This window comes from Oncorhynchus masou, chromosome 24, assembly GCF_036934945.1.
Source record: "Oncorhynchus masou masou isolate Uvic2021 chromosome 24, UVic_Omas_1.1, whole genome shotgun sequence".
NCBI lineage: Eukaryota > Metazoa > Chordata > Actinopteri > Salmoniformes > Salmonidae > Oncorhynchus > Oncorhynchus masou.
The window spans coordinates 39,875,841-39,898,191 of record NC_088235.1 but is presented as its reverse complement, the minus strand read 5'-3'; the positions used below and the strand labels follow the sequence as shown (position 1 = coordinate 39,898,191).

Here is a 22,351-nt window from a genome sequence, read left to right as displayed (position 1 = left end):
TTAGAAATGTTATCGAAATCGAATGATTGTTTTAGTATGAATTTCACTGCAGGGGTTTATTCATTACTCTGATTCTGTTGCAAAACATTTTGCAACAAAAACAAGAGTTTCTATTGGACAAATGTAGGTGGGTCCCTGCTCGTTTTCGCTCTGTTTGGTTCTTAAACACTCAGTTTCTGTTGCAAGAGTTAATGAATACATCCCACAGTCGTGTTCAGCAGGACCATGTTTCTTTTGTAACGTCCAGACAACGATGTTATGTAGAAGAGAACCACCTCCGATATGTAGAACAAGGAGTCATGTATAGGCTCTATTCGACAACGTTTGGCTACTGAACATGCACAGTTAAGTGATAATGCCAGAGAAGCCGTTGTTTGGAGGATGTGTTGTCGAGGGCAGGCAAACCATGCATTATCACTTTTTTTTATACTGGTTACCGACATATTCAAATAATTATTTTTACATTTTCATTAATTTATTCAGACTACACAAATAAATAGTGGTGTAAAAATATTTAAGTACTATTTAAGTAGTTTTGGGGGGGTATTTTTCTGGTTTTTTTTTAAGCTGCACTGCTGGTTAGGGGCTCATAAGTAAGCATTTCACTAAGGTCTACACCTGTTCGGCGCATGCGACTAATAAAATGTATCTGTACTTTACTATTTATATTTGACTACTTTTACTTCGCTACATTCCTTAAAATATTGTACTTTTTACTCTGTACATTTCTTGACACCCAAAAGTACTCATTACATTTTGAATGCTTAGCAGAATAGGACAATAGTCAAATTCACGCGCTTATCAACCGAACATCCCTACTGCCGCTGACCTGGTGGACTCACTAAACACACATGCTTTGTTTGTAAACTGTGTCTGAGTGTTAGTGTGCCCCTGGCTTTCTGTAAATTAAAAACAAAACAAATTGTGCCATCTGGGTTGCTTTAATTTAAGGAATTTGAAATTATTTATAATTTTATTTCAACCAAATACTTTTAGACTTTTCCTCAAGCAGAATTTTACTGGGTGACATTTGTCATTTTCTATTAAGATCTCTTTACTTTTACTCAAGTATGACATTGGGTACTTTTTCCACCACTACAGAAATATAAACGCAACGTGCTGGTGCCATGTTTCATGAGCTGAATTAAAAAATCCCAGACATTTTCAATGCACCCAAAAAGCTTTCTCTCATTTTGTGCTCAAATTTGTACACATCCCTGTTTTGTGAGCATTTTACCCTTTGTCAAAATAATCCATCCACGTGATGGGTGTTGGATATCAAGAAGCTGATTAAACAGCATTATTACACAGGTGCATCCTGTACTGGGGACAATAAAAGGCCACTCTAAAATGTGCAGGTTTTTCATACTTCAGATTTCTTACATTTTGAGGGAGCTTACAATTGGCATGCTGAATGCAGTTATGTCCACCAGAGCTGTTTCCAGATAATTACATGTTAATTTCCCTACCATAAGCAGTCTCCGTCTCCAAAGTCATTTTAGAGTATTTGCCTGTATGTCCAATCGGCATCACAACCACAGACCACGTGTAGCCACGCCAGCCCAGGACCGAGAACAGTGATCTCTGGAGAGCCACAGGGTGTGCAGGGTTTTGTTACAGCCTTTCACTAATACACCTGTTTTGAAATCATCAACTGTTCATGAACAGAATTAGTCAGATCACGTGTGCTAGTGCTGGGCTGAAACAAAAGCCTGCACACAGTTTCGGCTTCTTCACCTGTGGGATCATCAGAGAGGGAGGGTGGGGTACTGAACAGTATTTTTGTCTGTAATAGAGCCCCTTTGTCAGAGAAAAACGCATTCTGATTGGCTGGGCCTGGCTCCCAGTCATGTGAAATCCATAGAATAGGGCCTACGGTATTTGTTTCAATTGACTGATTTCCTCATATGAACTGTAACACAGCAAAATATTTGAAATTGTTGCGTTTATATTGTTGTTCAGTATATTGCATCCTTCCACAAGGTATAATCCCGACAGAAATCTAGGGATGCTACCCAAGAGACACGACCCAGTCAAATCTTCTTGCTCTGTATCTATGGACAAGACCCAGTTGTTCGTCCTAAATGTTCCATTGCCATACTGGCTGGTAACGTTCTTATCCCTTGCTTTGTTAGCTAGCCAACCACGGCGAATTTACAGTCACGTCATTTCATTGTATATATCCATAAAAATTATGCTGAATCATGATTTCGACTGCCAGACACATTCATTACTATGCAACAGCTGGAGATCTAATTTAAATATTGAAACAATGTAGCAAATGTCAAGAGACAGACAGCAAGTTTTATACAAATCTCCGCATTTGAAATCGAAATGTGAAAATGTCTAAATGGTTTTTACATTGGAGATCAAGTTTATAAATGGCCTGGATGTGATGATGAGACAGTGGATTGCGCAGTCAGATGGAACAGCGTAAATAGGCATTTTCATATAATAGATTTAGCCGGTGGTCATTTGTGGAATAGACACTGGTTTAAATGCGGTTTTAACCAATCCGCATTCATGTTTAGACCCACCCATTGTGGAAATTAACGAAAATGGCGGGTATCATAACAACTTTTACTGCAGGCGGGAGAGTGAAAGGAAGTAAAGTATCATTATTGATAGTCTGATACGGAAACAAATACATAGCGAAGTCAATTTAAATGTTAACTTGTTCTGTCATAATGGGAAAAATACAATCTGAATGAAATGGGAGGTAAGAAACTAACTCCGTTCCAGAAGATATAGCTAGCTAGCTAAATAATGCTAGCTAACGCTACCTAAGATTGTTTATAACTAACAAAAGATATACCACTAACTGTCCTTTCCAATGGGAGCACATGAATGATAGTGGGCAGAACAAGCAAGCTGGTGGGCAGAGCCAAGCACGAGCTAGCGAGATCCTATTGGGGCGTTGCACATTTCCGTTAGGGAACGCCTAGTCTGATGTGTGCAATAATCCAATTGGAACGTGCACTCCTAAACAACGCACTTTTTATACAATTTGGCAAAGGGTAAAGTCTACTAAACTTTGCCCATTATGTTCGTAACAGGTAGTTTTGGCTAGAGAAAAACTGTATCGAGATCAAATGTTTCATCGATGATAACATTTGTAGCACGGCCAAAATCAATTTATCCCACTCTGCCCACTGGTCTTCCTCAGTGGAAACGTCAACCGGATGCTTCAGATTTATACATCCGGTGAAACATCTGTCTCATTGTTCTATCTGTGACGGTATTGTGCAACATAAACTAACCACCAAGCTAACCATTGTGAGCTTGTCAAAACTTTTTGACTTGTTAGTAATAACTAGTAATTACTAGCTTTGCAAGTTAGTCATCTCACATACAGATGTGTAACCTAGCTTGCTAGATGTTCCTGGCGGAAGTCTAATTAACATTGGGAGCTATCTAACGTCACCTAGCTTGTGGAGTGCTAGCTAGCTACAGTAGATAGCAATATATTACAAGTCGACAGAATATTTGGTTGCTAAAAACCCAAACGTGTTGCGTTGTAGACGATTTTCTTTTAAATGCTAAGACTAAGTTAACGAGTGAGACACTGATTTGTCGACTTAATGTGTTATTGTCAATTAGGCCTAACTAGCCAACTTACTATTAGTGTCCTAGTTAATGCAGAAGTATGTGAGCGAGACAGGTTTGACAGGTTTAAGCCATCTACTTCAGTATAGGTCGTCATTTTAAATAAGAATTTGTTCTTAACTGACTTGCCTAGTTTAAGGTTAAATAAAAAATGAAATATTTTTCCAAGGTCATGTTGCTCTTTCTATTGTATGAATGACTTGTATGCCATTTTCAATGTTTAATTGACTAAAATACAGCATAATGTTTTGGGGAATAACTTCTTGACTGACTTGTGTCTGTTGTTACAGATCAATTGCAGACTACTTGTCTCCAAAAGGCAGTATTGGTGAGTTTCAGATCTTGATAACTGATGAAACAACACTGAACTCAGGCAACCTATCTATATACAAACACACATGATTTCACTACACACAGATAACTGTGGTTCCTGCTGCTTTGTGTGGCTGCCTCAGGCATTGTCACATGCTAATGTAACGGAGTGAGATTGTACTTACAGTTGAAGTCAGAAGTTTACATAAACTTAGGTTGGAATCATTAAAACTAGTTTTTTTAACCACTCCAAAAATGTCTTGTTAACAAACTATAGTTTTGGCAAGTCAGTTAGGACATTTACTTTGTGCTTGACACAAGTCATTTTTCCAACAATTGTTTACAGACAAATTAATTCACTGTATCACAATTCCAGTGGGCCAGAAGTTTACATACTCATTTGACTGTGCCTTTAAACAGCTTGGAAAATTCCAGAAAATTATGTCATGGCTTTAGAAGGTTCTGATAGGCTAATTGACGTAATTTGAGTCAATTGGAGATGTGGCTGTATTTCAAGGCCTACCTTCAAACTCAGTGCCTCTTCACTTGACATCATGGGAAAATCGAAAGAAATCAGCCAAGACTTCAGAAAAAAATTGTAGACCTCCACAAGTCTGGTTCATCCTTGGGAGCAATTTCCAAACGGCTGGAAGTACCACGTTCATCTGTACAAACAATAGTACGCAAGTATAAACACCATGGGACCACGCAGCCGTCATACCGCTCAGGAATGAGACGCGTTCTGTCTCCTAGAGATGGTGTACTTTGGTGCAAAACGTGTAAATCAATCCCAGAACAACAGCAAAGGACCTTGTGAAGATGCTGGAGGAAACGGGTACAAAAGTATCAATATCCACAGTAAAACGAGTCCTATATCGACAAAACCTGAAAGGCTGCTCAGCAAGGAAGAAGCCACTGCTCCAAAATCGCCATAAAAATAGCCAGACTACGGTTTGCAACTGCACATGGGGACAAAGATTGTACTTTTTGGAGAAATGTCCTCTGGTCTAATGAAACAAAAATAGAACTGTTTGGCCATAATGACCATTGTTATGTTTGGACAAAGGGGGAGGCTTGCAAGCTGAAAACACCATCCCAACCGTGAAGCACGGGGGTGACAGCTTCATGTTGTTCGGGTGCTTTGCTGCAGAAGGGCCTGGTGAACTTCTCAAAATAGGTGGCATCAAGAGGATGGAAAATTGTGTGAATATATTGAAGCAACATCTCAAGACATCAGTCAGGAAGTTAAAGCTTGGTTGCAAATGGGTCTTCCAAATGGACAATGACCCCAAGCATACTTCCAAAGTTGTGGCAAAATTCACCCAACTTATTGTGGGAAGCTTGTGGAAGGCGACACAAAACGTTTGATCCAAGTGAAACAATTTAAAGGCAATACTACCAAATACTAATTGAGTGTATGTAAACTTCTGACCCACTGGGAATGTGATGAATGAAATAACAGCTGAAATAAATCACTCTACTATTATTCTGACATTTTACATTCTTAAAAAGAAGTGGTGATCCTAATTGACCTAAGACAGGGAATTTTTACTAGGATTAAATGTCAGGAATTGTGAAACTGAGTTTAAATGTATTTGGCTAAGGTGTATGTAAATTTCAGACTTCAGCTGTATATATAATCTTTTATTTTACCTTTATTTAACTAGGCAAGTCAGTTAAGAACAAATTCTTATTTTCAATAACGGCCTAGGAACAGTGGGTTAACTACCTGTTCAGGGGCAGAACAACAGATTTGTACCTTGTCAGCTCGGGGATTTGAACTTGCCACCTTCCGGGTTACTAGTCCAACACTCTAACCACTAGGCTACTCTGCCCCAATGCAGGTGAGAAACAGATGTCTTTGTTTTTTTTATTGGGATGTGACTTGGAGCAATAACAGGCTACAGCATAATGCTTCATTGTTGTGTCATTTGGTGTTATGGTTACACTAACCCTTGAACTGCGTCAAAACCCTGGCTGCTTCTGCGTGGTGTCTGTTTCTTTGTCTCTGGCTTTGTGGATTTTGTTTGACACCTTGGCACAATAACCATAACAAACTATATAGCTTATATGATTATTCTGGGCTCAAACTCAGAACTATTACTTGCTCACTTTCCCTGTATTCTGAAAATACTTGATTTGAGTTATTATTAACCAATTTATGCTATCTTGTTGCCCTTCGTATAGTGGTGGGCCACAAAATGCTTTTGGGCTGTACGTTTTTCTTTTGAGAACTTGTGGTGCACTGGGAGGGGATGGTTCATCCATATGGTGCTGGGTTATATCTCTGCTGGTTTATTTGCTCACACCTGTGTCGTTCTTCCTCCTGTGTTTGCAGTCAAAGATGTCATCCCTCTAGGGTTGCCTGGTCCCAAACCCTCCTCGGCCGCCTCCTACCTCCAGGTGACCCCCATGAAACCCTCTCAGCCCCGCGGATGCCTGTCCAACCTGAACACTCATCCCCTGCCAAAACGAGTGCCACCCTTGACAAGCCCAGAACTGGACCCAGTGAGGCCCAAGCCCTCTCCTGGACCTCACCCTCCCCAATCGACAGGGGTGCACCACCGAGCTTCTGGGGGTGGAGGTGGGGATGAAGCCAAGGATGGCAAGGCCAACTTAACAAACCCCATCACCAGGAAGATACAGCCTTCCCACAGCCCTGTGACCCCTAACCCCTCTAGGAGTATAACCTTGAACCCTAGGGTTGGTACGGGAACAGGCATCAGTGATGTTGGGAGCTCTAGCGCTCTGTTTACTGCTGGCTTGCCCCTCCAGTCTACCCCCCAGTACACAGCAGGTGACGACAGGAAGGCCATAATGAAGAACGGTTGTCCACTGTCACACACCATGTGTAGCACTGTCAATCCACAGCAGGTAGATGGATAAAGATCTATATTGATCCCGAAACGTAGTGTCAGCAGCAGATACACACACAGACCATAATCTAAACTCTCACCTTACACAGTTCAATAATTACAATTCAATAATAAGGTTTCCATCCAACCTTTTTTATGTGGAATAAAAAAATATTCACGACAGACTTGATGGAAACAGCACATGTCGGTAAACTTTCCAAATGTTGATAAAACAAAATACGCAATACAAGGTGGCATCTTTTTGTGAAATGGAGGTGGAAACTCCTTTATGCACTAATATTGATGTAATAACCATCATATCGAAGTAAATTTGGAGTTGGGCAATGACATGTCTGGTCCTCCCTCTATGACTTGGGAAAGCATGCAGTTTATTAGGCTACAGATAAAATAAGTTATGATGAACTTCACAGGGTGGTGAAAGTGCACAGTGATGAGCTTGGTGCTCCTTGCCAATAAATATTAAGTCTTATTCTGGTGACTTGATGCTTGGCTACGGTTTGACAAATAAAAATAATCTCACGTTGGCAACCTACCTGCACTGTATCTGCAAGCTGTTGGCTCGGGGTTCTCAAAATGTTTCACCCAGGTCCCCCTTCCAGCATTGGGGAACATCCAGCACCCCACATCTATTTCTATGGGCACAAGCACTGTTCATGACACACTGTGCCCCGCCCCACAGTCTGGGTTTGAGACCACCTATCAAGACCAGAGTGGGCACCTTTGCTATATAACTCAACATTTGTTATGACAAATGCGATGGAAACCCATTTAACTTGTATATTTTATGTGCACAACGTCGTCACGCACAGCCTTTTTATCGGCAACAAGTCAATTGGATGGAAACATCTCTGTTGGAAAAATGTGACTATTGGTTTTAATGCAGTTTTGAGAATATTTTCATGAAATCTGTCACCATTTGGAGGGAAACCCATCTACTGATGTTGATATTGGCTCAGTTGGTAGATCATGGTGCTTGCAACGCCAGGGTTGTGGGTTCGATACCCACAGGGGACCAGTACAAAAATGTACGCACTCACACCTAAGTCGCCCTGTATAATATAAATGACTAATATGTTTGTTTTTCCGCAGAGTGGTGGTTCCCTGGACTACAGAGGAACCACTCAAACTAGCAAACTGTTCACTTCAGGTACAAATTATACCTAACTTATGTAAAATAACGAGCACATCCTAGACCTCTTAGATTGCTGAATAGATTACTGAACCTGTGTAAATGTAGTCTATGAACAAATCAGTAGGGTAACCATCTCCAAATGATGTTTCACTGTTGTTTTTATACAGAAACAATGCTGATGCAGACAAGTATAGTAGTGTCTGATGCCCCTCTGTCATTTGACTAATGATTTGTTGAGTAGTAAACCATGTAAATTCTGGCTAACTTCGCATGAAGTGCAGCACTTAGCTGATGGAAAAATAGAGTTGTCATCTAGTGGGACTCTATTTTATTGTAATGTGACTTTTTCCTCTCGTTTTATGAAAAAATGTAATTTTCACATCTATTGAAGGGCCTTTCTAGAACCCACTTACTCATTCTATAGTATTTTACTTTTTGAACTATTAGAGTTGTTGTTTTTGATGCTGCTGCTGCTGCTTTCTCCCACCAGAAGACACCAAATCCCTGTCGCAGAAGAGGGGTAGAAACCCAGACTTGGAGGAGAGAACGAAAGGGGAGGAAATGGCCAGTAAGAAACTGCGTCCGGAGGACTATAGGCCAAACTCAAGCCCAGCCCCTATCTGTACCAGTCACCCACCCTATGGAACACCCAGGTGAGAAGGGTAGACATTCAACACAACGTGGACCCTCTCTTTCTAAAAAATGATCAGCTGAAATTGTTGCAACCCCTATTTACTAGCCTATTCAACCTCTTTCTTATCGTCTGTGATCCCCAAAGATTGGAAAGCTGCCACGCTCATCCCCCTCTTCAACGGGGGAGACACTCTAGACCCAAACTGTTATAGACCTATATCCATCTTGCCCTGACTTTAAAATCTTCGAAAGCCAAGTTAATAAACAGATCACCGACTATTTCAAATCCCACTGTACCATCTCCACTATGCAATTTGGTTTATGAGCTGGTCATGGGTGAACCTCAGCCACGCTCAAGGTACTAAACAATATCATAACTGCCATCGATAAAAGACAGTACTGAGCAGCCATCTTCATCGACCTGGCCAAGGCTTTCGACTAGTCAATCACCGCATTCTTATCGGCAGACTCAATAGCCTTGGCTTCTCAAATGACTGCCTCGCCTGGTTCACCAACTACTTCTCAGATAGAATTCAGTGTGTCAAATCGGAGGGCCTGTTGTCCGGACCTCTGGCAGTCTCTATGGGGGTGCCACAGGGTTCAATTCTCGGGCCGACTCCTTTTCTCTGTATATACAGTGGGGCAAAAAAGTATTTAGTCAGCCACCAATTGTGCAAGTTCTCCCACTTAAAAGGATGAGAGAGGCCTGTAATTTTCATCATGGGTACACTTCAACAATGACAGACAAAATGAGAGAAATCCAGAAAATCACATTGTAAGATTTTTTATGAATTTATTTGCAAATTATGGTGGAAAATCAGTATTTGGTCACCTACACACAAGCAAGACTTCTGGCTCTCACAGACCTGTAACTTCTTCAAGAGGCTCCTCTGTCCTCCACTCGTTACCTGTATTAATGGCACCTGTTTGAACTTATCAGTATAAAAGACACCTGTCCACAACCTCAAACAGTCACACTCCAAACTCCACTATGGCCAAGACCAAAGAGCTGTCAAAGGACACCAGAAACAAAATTGTAGACCTGCACCAGGCTGGGAAGACTGAATCTGCAATAGGTAAGCAGCTTGGTTTGAAGAAATCAACTGTGGGAGCAATTATTAGGAAATGGAAGACATACAAGACCACTGATAATCTCCCTCGATCTGGGGCTCCACGCAAGATCTCACCCCGTGGGGTCAAAATGATCACGAGAACGGTGAGCAAAAATCCCAGAACCACACGGGGGGACCTAGTGAATTGCCTGCAGAGAGCTGGGACCAAGTAACAAAGCCTACCATTAGTAACACACTACGCCGCCAGGGACTCAAATCCTGCAGTGCCAGACGTGTCCCCCCGCTTAAGCCAGTACATGTCCAGGCCCGTCTGAAGTCTGCTGGAGAGCATTTGGATGATCCAGAAGAAGATTGTGAGAATGTCATATGGTCAGATGAAACCAAAATATAACTTTTTGGTAAAAACTGAACTCGTCGTGTTTGGAGGACAAAGAATGCTGAGTTGCATTGAAATAACACCATACCTACTGTGAAGCATGGGGCGGGAAACATCATGCTTTGGGGCTGTTTTTCTGCAAAGGGACCAGGGGACGACTGATCCGTGTAAAGGAAAGAATGAATGGGGCCATGTATCGTGAGATTTTGAGTGAAAACCTCCTTCCATCAGCAAGGGCATTGAAGATGAAACGTGGCTGGGTCTTTCGGCATGACAATTATCCCAAACACACCACCCGGGCAACGAAGGAGTGGCTTCGTAAGAAGCATTTCAAGGTCCTGGAGTGGCCTAGCCAGTCTCCAGATCTCAACCCCATAGAAAATCTTTGGAGGGAGTTGAAAGTCCATGTAGCCCAGCAACAGCCCCAAAACATCACTGATCTAGAGGAGATCTGCATGGAGGAATGGTCCAAAATACCAGCAGTGTGTGAAAACCTTGTGAAGACTTACAGAAAACGTTTGACCTCTGTCATTGCCAACAAAGGGTATATAACGAAGTATTGAGAAACTTTTGTTATTGACCAAATACTTATTTTCCACTATAATTTGCAAATAAATTCATAAAAAATCCTACAGTGTGATTTTCTAGATTTTTTTTCTCATTTTGTCTGTCATAGTTGAAGTGTACCTATGATGATAAATTACAGGCCTCTCATATTTTTAAGTGGGAGAACTTGCACAATTGGTGACTAAATAATGTCGCTCTTGCTGCTGGTGATCCTCTACCCAGACGACACCATTCTGTATACATCTGGCCCTTCATTGGACACTGTTAACAAACCTCCAAAGGATCTTCAATGCCATACAACACTCCTTCCGTGGCCTCCAACTGCTTTTAAATGCTAGTAAAACTGTGCATGCTCTTCAACCGATTTGCTGCCCGCACTATCCCGCCCGACTATCATCACTACTCTGGACGGTTCTGACCTAGAATATGTGGACAACTACAAATACCTCGGTGTCTGGTTAGACTGTAAACTCTCCTTCCAGACTCACATTAAGCATCTTCAATCCAAAATTAAATCTAGAATCGGCTTCCTATTTTGCAACACAGCCTCACATGCCAAACATGCCCTCGTAAAACTGACTATCCTACCAATCCTTGACTTCGGCGATGTCATTTACAAAATGGCCCCCAACACTCTACTCAGCAAACTGGATGTAGTCTTATCACAGTGCCATCCATTTTATCACCAACGCCCCATATACTACCCACCACTGCGACCTGTATGCTCTTATTGGCTGGCCCTCACTACATATCCATCGCCAAACCCACTGGCTCCAGGTCATCTACAAGTCTTTGCTAGGTGAAGCCCCGCCTTACCTCAGCTCACTGGTCACCATAGCAACACCCACATGTAGGACACGCTCCAGTAGGTATATTGCACTGGTCATCCCCAAAGCCAACACTTCCTTTGGCTGCCAATGACTGGAACGAATTGCAAAAATCTTTAAGCATCAGCTGTCAGAGCAGCTTACCGATCACTGTACCTGTACACAGCCAATCTGTAAATAGCACACCCAACTACCTCATCCCCATATTATTTACTTACCCTCTTTCTATTTTGCACCCCAGTATCTCTACTTGCACATCATCATCTGCACATCTATCACTCCAGTATTAATACTAAATTGTAATTATTTTCGCCTCTATGGCCGATTTATTGCCTTACCCCTCTACTCTTCTACATTTGCAAACACTACATAGACTTTTCTATTTTTCTTTTGTGTTATTGACTGTACGCTTGTTTGTGTAACTATTGTTTTTGTCGCACTGCTTGGCTTTATCTTGGCCAGGTTGCAGTTGTAAATGGGAACTTGTTCTCAACTGGCCTACCTGGTTAAATAAAGGTGAAATAAACATTTTAAAACTTGATTTGTCCCCATTGGGCAATTTACTATTAGGGTTAACTTTGCATGAAGTGTACTTGCTGAAAATTGCTACACAAAGACAGACAATGGAGTAAGCCAACCTTATATTTTGGGTTAGATAATTGTACTATCTAGGCTCATAAGGCATTTCTAAAAAAAAAAATTTTTTTTTTTTTACATGAATCAATGAATATATCATCAATTGAAATAATGATTGAAAAGCTGTACATCTTGCTGATTGTGATATTGTATATTTAGTCTGGTTTGCGATGGCTAAATGCTCTGTTGTAAATACCACCCCCCCAGCCCATCCTACCTGAAGAAAGTCTTCATGAAAAACAGTCTGAACTCAGGTCCTATTCTGAGTTTGAAGGAGTGTCTCACCCCTAAGAAGACGGGGGGAGGGATGGCGAGAGGGATGGAGATTGTTCCTACTTCTCCACTGCCCACACCCAAGCCTGTGAGGCAGGTCTTTAACCGAGGACAACCACCATGCAAGAACAGTGTGAGGGAGAATAGCAATCCTCAGTGTAGATACAGTGGAATGAATCACCAATCTGTCAACCCTCAATCTGTTAATAGTGGTAGTAATCTCCAATCCGGCCACCCAGCGAACTTGCCTGTCAAAAGTGCTAGTAGAGGAGAATGCAGCAGAGGGAAAGAGGGCAGAGCAAGAGCGCCAGAGAGTAGAGGAAGAGAACCGACAGGTCGCACCGACAGAAGAACCCCCAAACCTGTCTCGAGGTCTCACAGCTCATACTCCAGCTGCTCTAGTTCTCTGCACCATTTTGGATTGGCACAGAACCGAAACGTCACTCGCCCCCGGGGAACGTCGGATGACCTGAATGACCTTTTCACTCCTGACCCCATAACCTCTAGCCTGTCGAGAGCAGCGATTACCTCTTCCTCCAGTCCCCAGAGAGGAGACGGGTCGCCCTCTGTACACAAGGTTCTTGTGTCTGGTGTGTCGGCTACAGTCTGTGGTGCTTCTAAAAGACTGCGGCCCACCTCTGTAACAAGCCCCAGAGAAATCCCCAAAATCTCCCCCTCGGAGCGAATCTCTGGCCCCAATATCTTTCCCTGTAAGGTACCGGCAGTGGACCCCTCTAAACTACTCCTGGGCCCTAACATCTACTCTCCCTCTTTTTTAAGGCTGGAGTCGTGCGGGACTGACTTGACTAAATTAAAGACCGCCTCGTACAGGACCATCACCTGCACTTCCTCAGGGAAGCCATCATCCCCTAAGGATGAGTCTGTTACGATGGAGGATGTCGCGTCCAAACTGAAAACGAGTCCTACTTTTCCCGCTGTGAGACTGTTTGCGGATGAGTCTGTTAAGACAGAGGCAGGACCCAGATCTCCTGGTATTCCTTCAGCAGGCTTGGAGTCACCTATGGACGAGTATGCCAACCTCAAGAATGAGTCTTCCGCCCTGAAAACTATCCCCCTCTCAGCCTCCGCAAAGTCCTCATCCTTGTGTAAGGACGAGTCGTTTAACATGGGGACTGCAGACTTCAAAGCCAGCACCAGCTCTCCCTTCCTCTCTTCTCCCACCTCACGACTGGACCGAAAAGGAAAGGAGGGTGAAAAGAGGAAGGAAGGAGACCAGAAGAGTTCATCATTCCTTGAGGAAGGAGAAAAAAGAAGCAAGATGGACAATCCCCAGAAAAGTCTGATATTTCTGGAGGAGGACCCTCTGGATGTGGAGCTGGGCCTAGGCCTCGATCTGGGTCTAGAGTTGGAGCTATCACAGGCCAGCAGCAGCAGCAGCAGCAGTGAGGACGAGCTGCCATCCCTGCAGCAGATCCTGGACCGTACTGCCCGCCCCCCAGACACCCCAGAGAAAGGAACCTTTACTGCACCCAGCACCCCTGTTGGGCCCCGACACCACAGCCAGCTGGTAAAATGCTACTTTCTTAGGGCTGTGTTCGAAATGGTGTCCCTATGGACCCTGGTCAAAAGTAATGCTCTATGTGGGGAATGGGGTGCCATTTGGGACTCAAGATTATTGTTTAAATGTGTATTTACTCATTGTAATTTTCCAGTTTTGAAGTAGGCTTAAATGTGCAGTATAGCAACAATGTAGCAGCTACTTTCTAGCATGTCGTTGTGGTTGTGTTTCGTTAACCTACAGTAGACGGTTAGAAAAATTCAAATTACTCATTTGAGGTGCAGAAAAATAGTGGACTACATATCCCAAGTCGTCACTAAGAATATTACAGTGTGTTACACTAGTATGAACTCGGTCTAAATGAGGTGATGACGTTTGTGTGTTCTCTCTGGCAGCCTGTGACGTCTAAAGCCAAACCCACGAGTTACAGGAACAACCTGGACGAGATGCTGAAGGAAAAGGAGAGCATTCAAAGGTATTGCTTTATCACACCTGACTATTATAGGTGCTATTTTCTCCATGTGGGCCAAGGTGTTGGCAAAATCACTGCATTGCTTTAAAATGACAACGTGACATGACATTGTTCTGTCCTTGTTGTCTCCACCCCCCACCCCCCTTGTTTAAGGAGATGTAGAGGTCTCAGAAGTCTTGTTGAAGCAATGCAATGTCATATCGTATGCGTACTATGTCATAATGTGTGCAATGTCATGGTTATTCCCCCGAGGTCTAAGGAGATGGAGACCAAGCTGCGTCTGTCCTGTGAGGAGAACCTGCTGAGACTGGCGGAGGAGGAGGAGGAGGATGAGAGCGCAGAGAACATGGAGGCAGCCATCTCCCACCAGCAGAGGTAACAGCACATACGCTTAACACACACACACACTTAAATGCAGAGTACGAGAGCACCAAGAACACAGAAGAGGCCATTTTCCACAAACAAAAGTAACAACAGAGGAGGCACGACAACAACAGTTTGGAGACCACTGGGAAAGGGTGAAATGACCACAATTCCACATTCTTCTCCGCCCAGGGAGTTCCTGCAGCGTTTCTCGGTGGTGTCCAGTGCCATCCGGGACCTGCACCCCGGCGAAGCGATGTTTAGCCTGGACAACTTTGGCCGTCTTTTCAGCCAACACACACTGCAGCTGAGACACTGTAACGTCTCCCCTCGAGACACCGCACAGAAAACACTACTCTGGTAAGACTTTTTGTGTGAGTGAACAGGCTGAAAGAGAGGCAGTTCAATGTTTAGTTCTAACCTCTCTTGCTCCCATCACCCTCATTTTCTCTTTCTCCCTCCCCTTTGTATCTCGCAGGTCCACTCCAGACCAGTTCAGGTCCCATGTCAGTTCTGAGCTGATCCAGAGAGCCTACCGCTCCTCCCCCTGCCCTCCCCAGGTGGCCCGTTGGCTCTTCCAGGTACTATTCCACACCCCCTTTTACAAATACATTTAATTCAAACAAATCTATCAATGGATGGATCTGTCTTTCTCTCTCTCTCGTGGTATGCAATGTGTTTTTATGGGAGGGGGGTTAATCAAATGAGGATGGCTTATTACAGAAAGACTTGACTATCTATCTTTCCCTCCCTCCTGTAGATGGTGTCAGTCCACTCAGACAAGCTGACCTGTCATCAGGTACTAAAGGCCCTCAAAGATATTGCCTGCTCCGCTGCGGAACACATGATGCTGAATAAGAATGAGCGCTTTGAGGTGTGGGTGCCCAGTGTTGGAGACGTGACCCTGGTCTTCATGAACATGGGGGTTCCCTTCGTCACCCTGTTCCCCCTGGAGAACCTACAACCCCCCTTCACCGAGGGAGATCTGCTGTAAGCATGTGTCAATATAAACTTTGTTCATAAAAATGTGATGAAAGACTGATAATAACTACCTGTGTGTTTGTCTGTGTAGAGAGGGCTTCCAGATCAGCACAGAGAGCCTGTCCAGTAAGAAGGAGCTCAGCACTTTCCCTGAACACAACTTTGATAGCGTCATCAAGTACCTGTCTCAATGTACGTCGTTGTGCCCGCGGGCCTACAGTGACGGAGAACTGTTGTTACTCCTGACGGTGGTGAGCAGAGTGGGCTTGGACACACAGCTCACCCTCCAGCCCACTGAGCACCTCCGCTCTCTACTTCGCAACCTGATCAGCAGCATCAGGGACTGGGACGTCATGGTCAGTCAACCTTTCATTTCTTTCTCCTGCGTGGTCCAGTAGAAAACAGTCATGTACAACCCCGATGATTGTGGGTTCAGTCCCCGCCTCAGCCTTTCAAACTAAATCTCCGACTTGCCTGTGTCCGCCGTCTAATTAAGCGAGCCCAAAGTGAAAAAGTTCAATATGATGTGGTGAAAGTAAAAACATTTGAATAAACGTGTGGTTACATGGGGAGCAGGGAAATGCCCTCCCTCTGGCTGGAAGGCATTGCGGGTTTTGAAAATCACTGGCCATGTCTGAATACTCGTACTTCCGTTATAAATAGTAGGCATTTTGGGAATGCAAAAATTGATTTGTTTTTATCGTATGTCAAATTTAGATGTTTGAGTACTTTAAATTCCAGGATGTCATACTCATTTCGGCTTTTCATCTAATAGAATGTGGAGCACAATATGGAGGAATATAATTATTTCCAGACCCACATGTGATTGGGGTGGCAGGTAGTCTAGTGGTTAGAGCGTTGGGCCAGTAACCAAAGGGTTGCTAGATCGAATCCTTGAGCTGACAAAGTAAAAATCTGCCCTTCTATCCCTGAACAGGCAGTTAACCCACTGTTCCTAGGCCATCATTGTAAATAAGAATTTGTTCTTAACTGACTTGCTTAGTTAAATAAAGGTAAGCTGACAACAGCTGATAATCACAGGATGACATGCTATACCAAAATGAACAAATGGCAGGAATAGATGCAATTGCACATTTGATGCATTCTCAGAATGAATGAGCCTCGTATGTTATGTGTTGCTTACTGCTTTCAATTTAACTCCAAAGTACGATGTAAGTAGTAGCCTATGTTGTATGATACACAGCATGTAGTTTCAGTAAGTAGTAGGCAAGACCGATTTTGGACGCTGACATTTAAAAAAATCCTACTCTATGATCATGTCTTCGAGGACTTGTTTAGGACCTTATCCTTTTTAGCTGCTGAATGTAGACATGCACAATTTTCACAAAAGTAGACACTGGTGATTTAATACATGAGGTTGAAAAGGGAATTCCCCTCCTAAACCAAGACAATGTCACAATTTTGTTCTTTCTCTAGGTTGACCTTTCTTTCCTTCGCTTGGTAAACTCATGTCACTTTTGTGTGTTTTTTTTCTGATGTTGATCTATCTCCTGTTTCATCCTATAGCTGCCCAGGATCTGCATGTCGCTGATTGACCTGAGTGATGATCACCACAACCTGCGCTGGTTGGTCCAGCTACTGCCAGACAACATACGCGGCAAGCAACTCAGGAGACACCTCAGTGTGTCGGCCATCTCCAAGCTGCTGAACATCAGATGCACTTACAGGCCCTCCAATACAGAGTTCCAGCTGTCAGACCTGCGTCGGTACCTCCCCCGCATGCGCCCATCCTCACTCCTCCGGGGCCTGGCCACCTCCTTCAGGAGGAGTCAAAACGCACACAGAGAGAGGGAAGAGGAGGAAGAGGACTGTGCCTCTCTGGACCAGCAGGTCAGCAAAGGGTTATTTACCAGGGTATATAAGGGTCATTTTGCAACAGAAAATGTTTATGCAACAAAACACGTTTCTTATTGGACAAGTGCAGCAGCTAGTCACTCCCAGCTTAGGTTTGTTTGCTTCCGTCTGGTTCCTAATTAGTACACCACTGTTGTTCATGTAAATCAGGAGTACTAAAGTTTTGTTCATTAGGGCAGACAATGAACAGTGATTTCAACAAAAATATTTTTTTATTGGACCAATAATCCAAGTAGTCCCTCCCAGGTTCAGTCAGTGTACTTCCGTTTGGTGCCTAATGAACATGTTGTTTTCAGGCTTACTACCTCTGCTACAGCCTCCTGGCCCTGGCTAACGAAGCCACCAACTTTGAGTTCTTCCCTCCGGAGCAGAAGAACCAGTTGTTGTTGCTATGTGCTGAGCTGGAGAAACACATCAAGTGTGACATCAGGGAGAGTGAGAAGATGCTATACAGGAGCAAGGTATGTGGTCACGCCTTCCATATAGACATTTCAATGGATCTGTAACCCGCATTAATGATATGATCTCTCTGGTTAAACTGCTCTTAACCCCCCCCCCCTCCTTTCGCTCACTTCCTCTCTCCGCTCTTTCTTTCTCCCTCCCCCTCTCTACAGGTGAAAGACTTTGTAGCCAGGATCTACACCAAGTGGCAGGTGCTGGTCCAGAGAACAAGGCCTCTCCAGGTAGACCATGGCATAACTACAGTACATAAAGACATAGCTAGAAGTGTTCTAAACTCAGCAAGAAAAGTAACATCCCTTTTTCAGGACCATGTCCTTCAAAGAAAATTTGTAAAAATCCAAATAACTTCACAAATCTTCATTTGTAAAGGGTTTAAACATTGCTTTCCATGCTTGTTCAATGAACCATAAACAATTAATGAACATGCACCTGTGGAACGGTCATTAAGACACTAACAGTTTACAGACGGTAGGCAATTAAGGTCACAGTTATGGAAACTTAGGACATTAGAGGCCTTTCTACTGACTCTGAAAAACACCAAAAGAAAGATGCCCAGGGTCTCTACTCATATGTGTGAACGTGCCTTAGGCATGCTGCAAAGAGGCACGAGGACTGCCGATGTGGCCAGGGAAATAAATTGCAATGTCTGTACTGTGAGACGCCTTAGACAGCGCTAAAGGGAGACAGGATGGACAGCTGATCGTCCTCGCAGTGGCAGACCACGTGTAACAACACCTGCACAGGATCAGTACATCCAAACATCACACTGCGGACCAGGTACAGGACGGCAACAACAACTACCCGAGTTAAACCAGGAACATACAATCCCTCCATCAGTGCTCAGACTGTCTGCAATAGGCTGAGAGGCTGGACTGAGGGCTTGTAGGCCTGTTGTAAGGCAGGTCCTCACCAGACATCACTGGCAACAACGTCGCCTATGGGCACAAACCCACTGTCGCTGGACCAGACAGGACAGGCACAAAGTGCTCTTCACTGAATAGTCGCGGTTTGGTCTCACCAGGGGTGATGGTTGGATTCGCGTTTATCGTCAAAGAAATGAGCTTCACTCTGAGGCCTGTACTCTGGAGCGGGATCGAAGTGGAGGGTCTGTCATGGTATGGAGAGATGTTTCACAGCATCATCGGACTGAGCTTGTTGTCATTGCAGGCAATCTCAACGCTGTGCGTTACAGGGAAGACATCCTCCTCCCTCATGTGGTACCCTTTCTGCAGGCTCATCCTGACATGATCCTCCAGCATGACAATGCAACCAGCCATACTGCTCATTTTGGGCTAGGGCCATTCCCCCCCCAGAAATGTCTGGGAACCTGCAGGTGCCTTGGTGGAAGAGTGGGTTAACATCTCACAGCAAGAACTGGCAAATCTGGTGCAGTCCATGAGAAGGAGATGCGCTGTAGTACTTAATGCAGCTGGTGGCCACACAAGACACTGACTGTTAGTTTTGATTTTGACCCCCCCTCCCTTTTGTTCAGGGACACATTATCCAATTTCAGGTTAGTCACATGTCTATGGAACTTGTCAGTTTGTCTCAGTTGTTGTATCTTATGTTCGTACAAATATTTACACATGTTAAGTTTGCTGAAATTAAACGCAGCCAAAATACTTGACAGTGAGAGGACATTTCTTTTTTTGCTGAGTTTATATACTGCTGGGAAGTACTGCCAGGGTAAACTATGGTATCGCAGAGCTGTGTTTGGTTTAATTCTGTGTATTTATTATTGCAGAGAGAAACTGCTCTAATAATGTTCCCTCCCTCCAGGGTAAGCTGTAGTAATTCATGTTTGATAGCAGTGTGATGTGTTTTATAGTAATGCAATATTTCTGTTGCCTCCAGGGTAAACTGTATGACTACTGGCAGCCTCTGCCTGAGGACGCAGTGAGCAGCAGCCAGGAGAGCAAACACTCCCACAGGGAGAGAGAAGAGGAGAGAGAGGATGAGGAGACAGTCATGGAGTTGGAGGGAGAAGGGGTGGAAGGAAAAGGAGAAGACGAGGAGAGGATTGCAGAAAATGCTTTGTCCATGGAGGATGAAAGAGGAGAGACACCAGAAAAATACTTGGCCATGGAGGATGAAGAGGGGAAAGGAGAAGAGGAGGAGAGGATTGCAGAAGAGGCTTTGGCCATGGAGGATGAAAGAGGAGAGACGCCAGAAAAATACTTTGCCATGGAGAAGGAGATTCTAGGAGGGGAGGAGAAGTTGCTGAAGATGGATGAGTTGGAAGAGGAGCGGATGGAACTTACGTTAGAGGAGTCAGGTGAGGAACGAAAGATGGAGGAAAAATGGACAGTAGTCAAGATGGAGGAGAGGGTCACAGAAAAAAGGGAAGCAGCAGCAGTGGAGGAGGGAAGGAAAGGACCGACTGAAGGAGAGACTGAGGAGAGAGGCAATTTAGAGAAAGATTCAGAGATGGAGGAGAAAGGTGAAGAATGAATGGAGACTGAGAGAAACCAGAGAAGAAGACTGCAACGGAAGACAACCCGGCTGCATCCATATATAATTGTACCGGTCTAGGCCAACTCATCTAGACTGTGGACTAAAGCTGAATCCAAAATGGAGCCCTATTCCCTTTTGACCAGGGAATAGGGTGCCATTAACCCAACTGTCTGCGTGTTTTTTTCTCAGGTAAATCACTTCAAGTGAAGAAACGTTACATTATTAGTTTTTTTTTCATGCACTTTGTTGCACAATGCAAAAGACAAATCCTATCTACAGAAACTGAGGCAGTTCTATTAATTCATTTTACTATTTGCACTTGTTTTCTATTTTTATTTGCACTCGATTGAAGTTATTTCTGTTTTTAGAACCGTTCGCTGACTGTGACCCCTCTGGTTATTTTTTGTCACCCAACGTTAAACAGTTTGCATATATGACAATTGTTTTTGACGTTTTTGTTCATTTTGGTGTTCAGCAGCATTCGGCAGGTTTTTTTCCCGACTGTTCAACCAAAGTTTTCTTGTGGCAAGCTGAAGTTTGCTAGCCGAAGTCTATGCCCCTTCGTCTGTATTGGTCAACAGTAGGGAGTCTTCAATGAAGTGTGTTGTCATTCAATTGCAGACTACTAGTTCATGGACATTTTTTCACTTGAGATATACTGTACCGATCATCTTGGATGAAAAGTTGCGCAACTAAGACCTCTGGAAAATAAATTACACATTTGAGTTATCTTAGATTCATTCGGACTAATTTGAGGAATGTACTGGCTATGGCGTCTTAAGAGTGACAAAAAGTAATATTGCCACCTTATTCTCGTTTTTCAAATGAATGTATTCTAACGGAATATGCGAGCGCAGCCGTTCACTTTGCCTAGCCGAGTTCTGCTTGGAGCAAACCGAACCTATGAATGAGAACACCTTAACTGGGCGCTGTTCCAATGAGTTAGCCAGCTAACTGCCCAAAATGTATAAGAATATTCAATTTTGCTAAATGTAGACAGTATATTTGACTCGACAACTTATACTGAAGAAAAAATTATAAATGCAATGTGTAAAGTGTTGGTCCCATGTTTCATGAGCTGAAATAAAAGATCCCAGAAATGTTCCATACGTACAAAAAGCTTATTTCTTTCAAATTTTGTGCACAAATGTTTACATCCCTGTTCGTGAGCATTTCTCCTTTGCCAAGATAATTAATCCACCTGACAGGTGTGGCATATCAAGAAGCTGAGTAAACAGCATGATCATTACACAGGTGTACTTTGTGCTGGGGACACTAAAAGGCATCTTAAAACATGCAATTTTGTCACAAAACACAATGCTACAGATGTCTCAAATTTTGAGGGAGTGTGCAATTGGCATGCTGATTGCAGTTATGTCAACCAGAGCTTTTGTCAGAAAATGTTATGTTAATTTCAATTGACTGATTTCAAATTGTTGCATGTTGCGTTTATTTTTATTCAGTAATGATAATGGCGGTCCGCAAACAAACATTAAAGGTGCATGCTGCTACCTACTTTTTACTGGAGTGTGTGGTCGTTCACGGTTTACATTGGCTCCAAATGTCAAAATCCTCCTACCTAACTCAGTACTTCTGAGAAAATATAGGCCCTGGCCCCATCCCCAAAATCCCATCCAACCTCAATGACCCTACACTTCAATCTTTCCCTCTTCAACAATCTAACACGTTGTTTTTGCATTCATATGTGTCACATAATAATTTGCAAACAATGTAAAAAATAATATATCAGAGTTAATAAAGCCACATACTAACATGGTCTCCTTTGTTTTCTTTTTTGTTTTATTGAGTAAGGCAGCTCCAAATGCAGGTGTTTCAGCCTAGTTCAGTGCTTTCAATTACGGAGCGTTGCGCCGTGATTGGCTCAGTGTTCTGTCACTCATGGGGACTACATCA

General features: G+C 43.4%; 1 protein-coding gene across 1 annotated transcript; it reads left to right on the top strand.

Annotated features, from left to right (window-relative positions):
- The first annotated feature begins 3,246 nt into the window (after nucleotides 1–3,246).
- LOC135512166 (SMC5-SMC6 complex localization factor protein 2-like) lies at nucleotides 3,247–22,215 on the top strand. Its single transcript, XM_064933887.1, has 16 exons — nucleotides 3,247–3,302; nucleotides 3,897–3,934; nucleotides 6,257–6,792; nucleotides 7,884–7,941; nucleotides 8,417–8,579; nucleotides 12,246–13,839; nucleotides 14,226–14,305; nucleotides 14,555–14,677; nucleotides 14,858–15,025; nucleotides 15,144–15,246; nucleotides 15,426–15,655; nucleotides 15,738–16,002; nucleotides 17,174–17,497; nucleotides 17,818–17,982; nucleotides 18,136–18,204; nucleotides 19,838–22,215. The coding sequence occupies exons 3-16, from the start codon at nucleotides 6,331–6,333 to the stop codon at nucleotides 20,432–20,434; spliced, it is 4,401 nt and encodes a 1,466-aa protein (XP_064789959.1). The 5' UTR covers nucleotides 3,247–3,302; nucleotides 3,897–3,934; nucleotides 6,257–6,330; the 3' UTR covers nucleotides 20,435–22,215.
- The last annotated feature ends 136 nt before the right edge of the window (nucleotides 22,216–22,351 follow it).